The sequence below is a fragment of the Anas platyrhynchos genome, chromosome 22 (assembly GCF_047663525.1).
Source record: "Anas platyrhynchos isolate ZD024472 breed Pekin duck chromosome 22, IASCAAS_PekinDuck_T2T, whole genome shotgun sequence".
NCBI lineage: Eukaryota > Metazoa > Chordata > Aves > Anseriformes > Anatidae > Anas > Anas platyrhynchos.
In genome coordinates this window covers 5,293,860-5,304,901 of record NC_092608.1, presented here as the reverse complement: position 1 = coordinate 5,304,901, position 11,042 = coordinate 5,293,860, and the positions used below count along the sequence as shown (strand labels likewise).

The window sequence follows — 11,042 nt, the reverse complement described above, 5'->3', positions numbered from 1 at the left end:
GAGAGAAAGGGAGGGGAGCGAAGTGAAGCCGCGGCGCCATGTTGGGTAAGGGAAAGCGCCGGGCAGCACGTGACCGCCGGCCCCGCTTAAAGCGCCGCGGGATGGGGCCGCAGCGCCCGGCCCCGCCGCCAGGTGAGCGGGGCCCTGGGGACGGGGGGGGCCAGCTCGTTCCGCCCCTATAGGGGCCGTGCTGCCCTTTTAGGGGGCGTCCCGCCGGGCTCAGCAGCTTTAGGGCTGCCCCCACGCACGGCTCGGTGCCTCGGAGCCCTGCGGGTTTGCGCGCGTGGGGCCCCCGCAGGCGCTGCGGAGCTCTGGGGGGGGTCAGCTCCGGGCTGTAGGGTGGGAAATGTCCTGAGGGGAGGTAAAGGGGTGCCACGGGGATGGGGTAAACGCGGCTGGTGGAGCCGTGCTGCGCCGCAGATCCCTGCCCCGAGCCCAGCCCGTGGCAGAGGGGTCACTGGGGAGCGCTGCCCCCCAGCTGCTGGCGTTTCCCCCCGTCTTGTGTGTGCTACGACTGCCTTTGCTGCTTACTGAGGGTTTTTTTTCTCTTTACGACAGCTGTGAGTTTCTCCGAGCAGGTCCCTGATGCGCTGTTCCCAAGGCTGCTTGTAGATAACGCTTTAAGCGTTTCTATTGTCTTTGTGGTTCTAGATTGCTGTCGAGATAAGGAGATTTCCTCCAGAGAAAGCCTTGCTGCGTAGAGGCGTTACTGAGCAAACCTTACTGAGCAAACCTTACTGAGCAAACCTTCCTGCGTGCTGCATTGCAAGTAGCAGAACCAAGGTCTTTGATTTACCTGAGGGGTTGTAGCTTGTTCCTCTCAGTTCTGACCCGCTAGCTTGATCGCCACCGTGTGCTTTGAGATAATTCCCCAGATTAGTGCCACGTGGGTGCCAGGCGTGTTTATTTTGAAAGAGCTTGTGGGCAGGTTGTTAACAGTGTGCCAGAGGTTGCTTTTGGAGCTGTCGGTAGCTGCTGGTTTTATTGTGACCTGCTGTGTTGGTACACAAGAGATTTGAGACTCCAGGTTTCTCTTGGCCCCAGGAACCCTGCACTCCTTTCTCTGATCTCCTGCCAGCTGGAGAGGTCCCCAGGTGGTAAAAGTAGACTTTCTCCCAAAGGGTTTTTGCTTGGTTGCCAGCTTAGTGTAAACAGTAGAAAAAAAGTTCAAAGTCTGCTTGGATGACCCAGACCCTCAGAGTTCCTGTAAGGACAAAATGTGCATTAGATTGTGCAACAATTTCCTCCAAAATAGCCTCCGATGTCACTGGGAAACAGCAGGCTGTCATTACATAACAAATCTAAGCTTTGACTTGGATAAGCAAACAATGCGGATCCAAACTTTATGGCAGCTCTTATCTAATTAGCTGTAATCACTACCTCATTTTCAAGGCATCGGGTGAAACACTTCTGGGAGCAAATATCAAGCAGTTATGGCCCAGGGAGCTAAATGGAGTTGGGTGTCCTAGACCCACTTGTACTTGCAGTGCTGTTTTCCTTTCTGTAAAGCCAAACAAGTACAGCTGATCGTTTCACAAGGCAGAGAAGAAAGCAGTGGTCTCTGTTGACCTTGTTTCCAAGCAGCCACAATCAGTGAGGAAAGGAACGTGCTCACGTTCCTCGTGAAGGAAATAGCTGAGTGTGTGCGGTGACAAATGCCTGTGGAAAAGATGTGTCTAGTGGAGAATGACTAAAGCTTAGAAATGCAACAGGCTGCTCATAAAGACAAAACAAAAGATAGGATTTGTCAGGATGCCCTGTTCCAGACTGTATTCTTCTTTTTTTCCTGACGGAGGAATAGTTTGTGCATTCTTGTCTACCTGCCACGTGAGCACTTGCCCTTATTGTAAAGAAACACCGACTTTTGGGAGCAAACAGATGGGATTTTGTGAAGATGGATACAGTCCAAGGAGCAGCTGAAAAAGTCTGCTGGCATGTCCAGCCCAAGACCACAAGATCAAAGATGACCTCAACTGATGCACGTGGGCATCGTGGCTTGTTAAGGTGTAGCCAGGACAAAAGTGATGTTGACCTGATTGTTCTGAGAACCAAATCTGACCCAGCAGGCACAGAAGAGGTGCATCAGGGTGGCACGAAGTTAACTGCTCTGTTTATTTCCTTCCAGCATGCTCTAAATTGATTGTTTTCATTTTGTGTTTTCAGCAGAACCCCCACTGCAGCTTACAGAGAGGGCTAGCAAAAGAAGCCGATTGATGATTAACGATGGTCTTGGCATAACCTTCCTTTTACCTGCTGCCATCTACTGCCCACCCCAGCGCTAACTCCTAGCAGAGATCTATCCTGCCTTATACACACCGTGCTCCTTGTGTTCCCCTCCTCCAGAGAGCTCACCATGGTCAATGAGACCCAGCATACCTGCAGTGCCAGCTCCAGCTCCAAGTCCGATGGCGGCAGCAGCAGCGGGAGCGAGAGCTCCAAGGACAGCTCGCGCTGCTCCACCCCCGTGCTCGATGCCGAGCGTCATGAGCGACTGCGGGAGAAGATGCGCCGCCGGCAGGACTCTGGAGACAGGTGGTTCTCCTTGGAGTTCTTTCCTCCACGCACAGCCAATGCTGCGGTCAATCTCATCTCCAGGTGAGGGCTGCGGGGTGGGAGAGGGGACAGATGAAGTGTCTTTGGTGGAGGGCTGGGAAAAAGCTAATGAGGCAGGCTCTGCCCCGTGCTCTGTCTCCCCTTTCAGGTGACGAAGCAGGTAATGGGGCTGTGCTTTCCTGCTGAGGAGGGTAATGGACACCAGGTAACTTATCTTCCTTGGAGGCCCTGAAGAGTTAAGTGTCGTAGCGGGGTTATTGAGGGTGCCAGACTGTTCTCCCTCCTCTCACAAGCTCTGAAGATGGGACACGGCCACTGTCATGCTCAAACAAAGTACTAGGGCACAACAGAGCAGACAAGTACCTATTTAAAACAGAAAATACTATTTTATGGACAGTGTGTGCAAGTCTCTAGAAAGATTGCTTTCACAATCATCCAGCTGCTGTGGTTTGTGCCTCTGTATTACTAAGGACTACAGTTTTAGTCTGAGACTGGTGTCCCCATCTACATACTAAATGAACGGTGATAGTTTCCACCAGCACTAAAGGTTCTCCTGGAGCCTAAGCCCCAGGAGCCACCATATACTCAACCTGGAGGAGAAGTTTTGTAATTCTTTCTGTTACTGCTGTGTGCCACTGCCAGGTCTACTTTAAACAGAAGCTTGTGTTCTGGCCTGGAACAGGAGAGCAACAAGGTAGGGGGGCAACAAGCTAGGGGTGCCTTTGTCTTTTCCATTAGGCACGCTTGGGAACACAGAGATCTGGTCCATCTTTCCATATTTGTGGCCTGTATGAGTTACAGCTGGGAACAGAAGGTTCTGGCATAGCCTTCCATCTCAAAAGGAATGTCTATCAGATTTATCAGTCTAACAGAGCATGCTGAGAGGAAATTTATTCTACAGAGACAACTCAGCTTGTTTCTTCAAGAGTTTCAAAGCCCTTCCTCATACAGTGTTAAATGATGCCTATCCTTAGCAAGTGGCCAATGTGAATAAACTCTTGGCTCAACACTTTTCTTTGTCTCTCCTACTGCTGTCATCCAAGCTTTCTCTGCTTGTTGATGGCATTCCAGCAGTGAGCAAGATATCCCTGGCATAAAGAAGGGAGTCTGCTTACCTGGTAAGGTAACACACCTCTAAAATCCACAGGTTTGACCGCATGGGAGCAGGTGGTCCGCTCTTCATTGATGTGACATGGCATCCTGCAGGGGACCCAGGGTCTGACAAGGAAACGTCTTCCATGATTATTGCCAACACTGCAGTCAACTACTGCGGCCTGGAGACCATCCTGCACATGACATGCTGCAACCAGACCAAGGATGACATCACAGGCCATCTGCAGAAGGCCAAGCGGCTGGGGTTGAAGAACATCATGGCATTGCGTGGAGGTGAATCCTTTTGTTCTAGAGCACTTAAAATGCATAGTGCTGAGGTTGTGTTGCTGCTGCATTCAACTTCTGGGTAAAATGAAGAAATAACAGCTGGAGGAACTGGGTTTATTTTCTTTCCAGATCCTGCTGGTGAGGAATGGGAGGAAGAAGTAGATGGATTCAACTATGCTGTGGACTTGGTTAAGCACATTCGCAATGAATTTGACGATTATTTTGACATCTGTGTGGCAGGTATATATCTTCCATTGCAGAGTGTGAGGTAGGGTCTGAGATGGGGATATCAGCCCAGCAGTCCTTCTCTGGACCTGGGGTGTAAATGACAGCACAATCACATTGGCTACTTTTAATTTCTATTGCATTGTCTTGACCATCAGGGTTTGGCTTTTTTTTTTTTCTTCCCCTCTTCCAAAGGCTACCCAAAGGGCCATCCTGAAGCAGAGAGCTATGAATCAGACCTGAAGCACCTCAAGGAGAAAGTTCTTGCTGGGGCAGACTTCATCATTACGCAGCTTTTTTTCCGCTCAGAAACCTTTATCAAGTTCATGAAGGACTGTCAAGCCATTGGCATCACCTGCCCCATTATTCCTGGCATCTTCCCCATACAGGTTAAATCTAATAATTCTGGCTTGGGGAGGCAATAAGAACGTTAGGTGTTTTTGGGGTCAGGGCCTAAGAGAGGTCTGTAAATACCCTTCAAAACTTTCCGGGAAGTGAGGGTTCTAAATGTGATAGATCTGTAGGTGGTTTGCCAAATTAAAGTTGTGGGCATAAGCTTAAAAGGTTTTCTGTGTCCATATAGTAAAGAGGGATATAAAGGACAACGGCCTACTATTCTTGAGTTGTTAGTTATCAGCATGCTGGGCTCAGGCACTGAGCAGAGAAATGTGAAGAAGTAACCTCAACAATAACCTCAGTTGACATAACCAGGCTGTGTTACCATCTCAGGGATGAGGCCCTGGGAGCACAAAATCCAGAAGCCCCAATTTGAAGTCTCCTGCTACACAATTGAGATGAAATACCTTTGTTACTGGGACATCAGAAAAGGGTGTGGAAAGACTGAAATCCTCTGTATCCTCATCCAGGGTTACCACTCCCTGCGCCAGCTGGTGAAGCTCTCCAAGCTGGAAGTGCCTCAAGAAATCAAAGATGTGATCGAACCCATCAAGGATAACGATGCGGCTATCCGGAACTATGGGGTAGAGCTGGCAGTGTCCATGTGCCGGGAGCTGCTGGACAGTGGCATGGTGCATGGGCTCCATTTTTACACCCTCAATCGGGAAGTGGCTACTACTGAAGTCCTTAAGCGTCTCGGCCTTTGGAAGGAGGACCCCAGGTGAGCTGAGTATGCTGGCTTCTTTTAGTTCATCTTACACATTCCATCTGCTGAAGGCACAAGCGGTGGGTGGGTTGGCATCTCTTTTCTGCTGTTTTCAAGTATCTTTCTGCATTTGGAAATTCACCCTTCCTGCAGGTCTCTGACAAAAGCTGGGAGAATAGAGCAGGCAGCTGACAGAAGAATTTTGATCATGTGGCTTTAAAGTAGCCTGTTCTGGAACTTTAAAACCTAAACTTTAAGGGCTGCCACTTGGAAAAAACATTCTTTTTAAAGACTCCCAATACTCCTCCTGAAGGCTAGGTGCTTTGTAAGCTTCCACTGTGGATTTCTGGGTGCTCTACAGCTGAGATAGGGAATGGGTTCTCTGAGTCCACAGGCAAGAGAAAGGAAAAGAAAAGGGTTAACTTTTCTTGTTAAAAATAGCTCTATACAGTGCTTTTCCCTTACCTCATCCTATCTCAGGTGTTAGTTCTGCGTTTAACAGACACCTACCCAGCATCTGTGAGGGAACTGAGTGGGAAAAGATTTTGCATAAAGCAAGAAGAGGTTTATTCTACTTTTTGACAAATAGAATTCTTCTCATCCCCTGTTCTTTGCTCTCTCCATGGGCCAATTCTCCAGGACAATCAACAGATCTTCAGCTTCCATTTTTTCTGTGCAGGCGGCCTCTGCCCTGGGCAGTCAGCGCTCACCCCAAGAGAAGAGTTGAGGATGTTCGGCCAATCTTCTGGGCCTCCAGGCCAAAGAGCTACATCTATCGAACTCAAGAATGGGATGATTTCCCTAACGGCCGATGGTAAGCTGTTAGTCTATAATGGCAGGGAGGTAGAGGTGTGGTACTGAACAGTTGGTCCTTGTAGTTGGTGTCCTAGGCACGCTTTGGGCCTGGCAGATGAGATGTTTTCTTAACAAAGCAGTCCCCAGTTGCTTGGATTTGAATGAGGTGAAGAGAACGGCATCAAGATGTTGAGGCTTCTGGTCTGTAGGTGGCTGCTTCTCTTCCTGGGTGGCTGTGTTCCTGCATCACCACATTGGTGCATCTTCCTAAGTGGCCTCTTAATCTTTCATCTGTTCTGCTTACAGGGGTAATTCCTCCTCTCCAGCCTTTGGGGAGCTGAAGGACTATTATCTCTTCTACCTGAAGAGCAAGTCTCCCCGGGAGGAGCTTCTGAAGATGTGGGGAGAAGAACTGACGTGTGAGGAAAGCGTTTTTGAGGTTTTCACGTGTTACATCAGTGGAGAGCCCAACAAGAATGGACACAAGGTGAGTGATGACCCAGCGCCAACGTGGCACAGACAACAGAACTTACTTCCTCTTGTTCCTGGTATCACATTGTTCTTCTAAACAAGAATTGGCACTTTTCTACCTAAAAGGACTTGCTGAGAAGGGGGCTAAAGTTCATACCTTTACCACAGGCAGGCAATCCAGGAGCCAGAGTTAGGGCTCAACATAAAAGGGCACAGTAGGACAAGACAGACAGGTCTGCACTGACTATGGAAATCATTCTTAAAGTTGAGAATAACCTGCCCCTTGAAACAAACATGGGGATTCTGTCCTCAGGCAGAAGTGTTCAAGACCACTAGGGCACTTCTGAATTCCTTCAGTGCCCAGCTGCTAAACAAAAGGGATTGTTGCACATATTGAGCCATCCTCTCTCCTCACGGTAGGTTACATGTATGCCTTGGAATGATGACCCTCTTGCTACTGAAACCAACCTTCTGAAGGAGCAGCTGGAGAAGGTGAACAGACGAGGAATTCTGACCATCAACTCTCAGCCAAACATCAATGGGAAACCATCCACTGATCCCATTGTAGGCTGGGGACCTAGCGGAGGTTATGTCTTCCAAAAGGTACTGCACTATTCTGGGCTAGGTTTGGTTTCAGTTCTATAGGGAGGTCCTAGGCTTTCACCCAAATAATACCTTTGCTGGTTCTTTATCCCAATGTCTTCTTGCTGAGGCAATGCAAAGCTCCTTTGGTGACTTGAGACAGATTATGTCAACTCTGTAGCTTACTAAGTGGTGTTTTCTCCCACTTAAAATAATTTATTGTTTTTACTGTTAGCAAGTAATTGGTGGTAACTACTTTTCCAGAGCAGAGCTATGAAGTTTTAGATAAAAATATGCCTGCACACTGCAGCTGATTTGGTTCAGTGATGCAGGAAGCAATCATTTTTTTTCAAATAATAGAAATCAATGAGGTCGTATCTCTACCATCCAGCTTCTCATGGTAGTAACAGGGTATTTAACTTTTCCATCTGTCCTTCTCTAAGGCAGAGTTTTCCACCAATTGCCCCTACCACAGCACTACTGCTGTGCTGTTCAGACAGCTGCTAGGTTACTTCTCTGGCCTGCAGGTAGTCTTATCTCCCTTGTCTGCCTCCTACTGTCATGCATTTTCAGGCCCTACAGCCTTGCCGCTAATGGCTGTGATAGGAATCTCCTGTGTCAAGGTAAATGCCAGGCAAGTGGCCCATAGTAGGAAACAAAGCAGCTCTGTTCAAAAGGGATTCAAATTGCTGAAACCATGAAATGAGCAGATGGTAAATGCAGTTATGTTTCCAAAAAAAAAAAAAAAGATTCCCCTGAGGTGAGGGGAAATCCATCATCTCACACAATAGCCAGGAAATGGGGGGAGGGGAAGCAGTTGTTGAGAGCAGCCAAGCACAGAACAGCAGTAGATAGGGCAACTACAGAATTAGATTGGATAAACTCGCAGGGAGGACTGGACAAAAGATGAGACAGGACAAAGGAGAGGGTGTGTTGGAGAGCCCAGCTGAGACCCCAGACTTCTGCTCCTGCTAGACTGGGTTGCCTTGGCCAGACACTGCCGTTCATGGGGGACCACACAGAACAGAAGTCCAGCTCAGGCCTCTTCCAAGCACTCTGGCACAGGCTGCTTTCCAGGCCCACCAGTTATTGTTACAGTGCCTAAAGCATATCCCAGCCTGTCTGCTCACACGCGTGCAGAACAAGAAGCTTGTAGCTTTCCTGAACTGGCTGCTCTTGGGCTGTTACCTCTGTTCTCCTTTTTTTATTTTTCCTCCCAACTCTTACTAATTTGGTTTGCCCTTTGCTCAAGTCTCCTTTGTAGTGCATGTTTCTGAAATGGACGTGCAAGTCTTAAGCTGCCTGGTTTCTAAGCAGCACGGTCTACAACCATTCTTTTGGTTGCCTCTATGTGTCCCAGCTCTGCCCTGAATTAAGGCTCTTACTCTTTCCTCTTCCACATCCCCACAGGCCTACCTAGAGTTCTTCACCTCCAATGAGATTGTCACGGCACTGCTCAAAGTTCTGAAGAAATACGAGTCGCGGGTCAACTACCACATTGTCAATGTCAAGGTAGGCTGCTGTTACAGGATACTTTCACCACCTTAGGAGAGAGGCAAATAGCAAAGATACAGACATCCCCAGGAACAAAGTGCAACATGAAGGGCAGGGGGAAGTGAAACAAGTCAGCTGTGACCCAAAGCAGCCATCTGATCTCTTAACAAGGACAGGATAAATGTACTTGCTGACTCACTCAATCCCTCCTCCAGCAGCTGCTTCAAAGGCTTTATTTTCTTTGCAGGGCCAGAATATCACCAATGCTCCTGATCTACAACCCAATGCTGTCACCTGGGGCATCTTCCCAGGCAGAGAGATCATCCAGCCGACTGTAGTGGATCCTGTAAGCTTCCTCTCCTGGAAGGTGAGTCCTTCCTGCTGCTGGATATGTTGTTGCGATACCCTGGAAATTCAGAGTGTCTGGCTTATTTTCAGTCTATAACACTTACTGCAATTGAGGACTGTTGTGACATTAGCTTGCTGTGGTCTAGATATCATTCCTCCTGCTCCCTCGGGGCATGTGGAGCTTTGCTCCAGTGAGAACTTTTCACAGAAACTGTACCCAGGGGCTGGGGAGTACATTGTTGCTGTAGTAGTCCCCAGTGCTCTGAGCAGTAGCTCTCCCTCCCCTCTTACACGCACAGGGGCAGTATTGAGCCATTTTACTGCAAGCGTGCTTCATTTCAGCTCTGAACAGTTATGCTTGGGGCACCTCCCACTGACAGGAAAGCAGGATGCTCCTTGCTCAGCTCTTGCCCTTTTTACTGAGAAGAAACCAGCCCCAGGCTTGCCGGGCATGTGTGATGCAGTTTTTCCCAAGTGAGGTAGAATAAAACATCTCTCTTTCCTTGGCAGGATGAGGCCTTTGCTCTGTGGATTGAGCAGTGGGCCAAGCTCTACGAAGAGGAGTCACCCTCTCGCATGATCATCCAGTACATCCATGACAACTATTACTTGGTCAACCTGGTGGACAATGACTTCCCACTTGAGAACTGCCTCTGGCAGGTTGTGGATGATACTTTTGAGCTCTTGAACTCTCCAACTCAGCAGTGAAAATCGTAATGCCTACCTTATTTCTTCCATCCATTCACTGACTGCAGGGAGCCAAACAGCAGCTCCTGTTAGGATGGTGGACCATGCACTCCTAAACCCAGTGAGCACCTCTGCTCAGAGCCAGGCAAGCTTGCAGATATATACCCACACTACATGTTCTTCTATCCCCAACACAAATATTCCTTGACCTCCTCTCACTGAACAGCAGCCAGAACCCTCTGAACTTATGAGGTGAGGATCCAGCCTGAGCTTGAAGGCTAGTTCTGCAGGATGGAAAGGTGCTAATCACAGCTATGTTGATTATAGCATAGGAGAACTCCAGTGCACCAATGTGGCAAAACTTAGTGGGTTTCTGGTTAACATTTTCATCCCAGATACACTGCCTTGGGGGCAGAAACACTCCTGTCAGCAGTGCCTATGCAAGGAAAATATTTCAGTGATTACCAGCCCTTCAAAGAAGCCCAAGCTGCTTTTATATTACACTCCGAAGATATACTGCATCATAACTGACAATATCTCTTTTGTGCTCACTCCAGAAAAACGGTTCAAATTTTCCCACTTTTCTACTTGCCTCTACTACAGTTCCTGTTTTTTAATAGGAATATATGAATTTCAATTCTGGATGAGACCAAATAGGAATCACATTATTTCAAGTGTAATAAACTACATGAATACAACTGTCTCTTGCACTAGACTAGATTCTTGTAAGCAGTCCAAAGAATAATGTTGTTTGCAAACTAATCACACTAGTACAAGGGAAACTTTTAAGAGAACAATTGGACCTGGGCCTATTCTGCTTCCATTTTCAACATGCCCTAAACAAAGTACGGACAAAGCTCTGGTAGAGCAAAGAAAACTTAAATCTTAAAATTCAGCGAACGCAACCAGCTATAGCCTCTGGCTCAGTTCTGCAAGGCCACAGGAGCTGTAGTCCTCCAGTACCAGTATGGAAAAACAACCTAATCTTCCTTGACCTAATGACGCTAGTAGCCTTAGGCCTCACAACATTGAAATGAGAGGCTGTGGGGGCTACACTGTGTCCTTAACAATCCTGCAAAGCTACCACAGGCTAGGAAAAACAAGACCCTGGGGCAGTTCCCAGTGGGATTTCAAGATCCCTGCCAAGCTGCAAGCATCTCTTTCAAACAAGCAAGGAAGAAAAGCCTTTTCCAAATTCTTTAGACCCTCTCATTACAGCTGTCTGAGACTGGGCTCATATATCCAGGGTAATTACAGGGCATCAATCACAGGAGCAAGTAATGGGAAGGTTGGGGGGTCAGACACGCCTGTCTTGCCTCAGCAAAGCTTTTGGTGCTCAGCTGTTCCCAGCAGGTTTCTTCATCCCTAGCCCATTCAGCACAGAAAGGAACCAGCAGGAAGCAGT

At 48.2% G+C, this 11,042-nt stretch overlaps 1 protein-coding gene across 4 annotated transcripts; it reads left to right on the top strand.

Moving 5' to 3' along the window:
* Positions 1-7: 7 nt before the first annotated feature.
* On the top strand, positions 8-10,335 carry MTHFR (methylenetetrahydrofolate reductase). 4 transcript variants are annotated; one of them, XM_027443023.3, is made up of 12 exons: positions 8-132; positions 2,164-2,595; positions 3,701-3,939; positions 4,063-4,173; positions 4,354-4,547; positions 5,025-5,275; positions 5,940-6,074; positions 6,362-6,542; positions 6,947-7,129; positions 8,519-8,620; positions 8,850-8,969; positions 9,461-10,335. In XM_027443023.3, the coding sequence occupies exons 2-12, from the start codon at positions 2,354-2,356 to the stop codon at positions 9,656-9,658; spliced, it is 1,956 nt and encodes a 651-aa protein (XP_027298824.1). In that variant the 5' UTR covers positions 8-132; positions 2,164-2,353; the 3' UTR covers positions 9,659-10,335. The 4 variants fall into 4 exon arrangements, with proteins under 4 accessions (XP_027298824.1, XP_027298826.1, XP_027298825.1 ...); XM_027443025.3 differs by having other exon boundaries at positions 18-132; positions 2,344-2,595; XM_027443024.3 differs by having other exon boundaries at positions 23-132; positions 2,167-2,595.
* The last annotated feature ends 707 nt before the right edge of the window (positions 10,336-11,042 follow it).

What these genes read in the sequence shown, in the direction of transcription:
- MTHFR (XM_027443023.3), top strand. Translation starts at nt 2,354, where the DNA reads ATGGTCAATGAGACCCAGCATACCTGCAGTGCCAGCTCCAGCTCCAAG. An exon ending in TTTTGACATCTGTGTGGCAG is followed by an intron (nt 4,174 to 4,353) that starts GTATATATCTTC and finishes CCTCTTCCAAAG; the next exon opens with GCTACCCAAAGGGCCATCCT. An exon ending in GATTTCCCTAACGGCCGATG is followed by an intron (nt 6,075 to 6,361) that starts GTAAGCTGTTAG and finishes TTCTGCTTACAG; the next exon opens with GGGTAATTCCTCCTCTCCAG.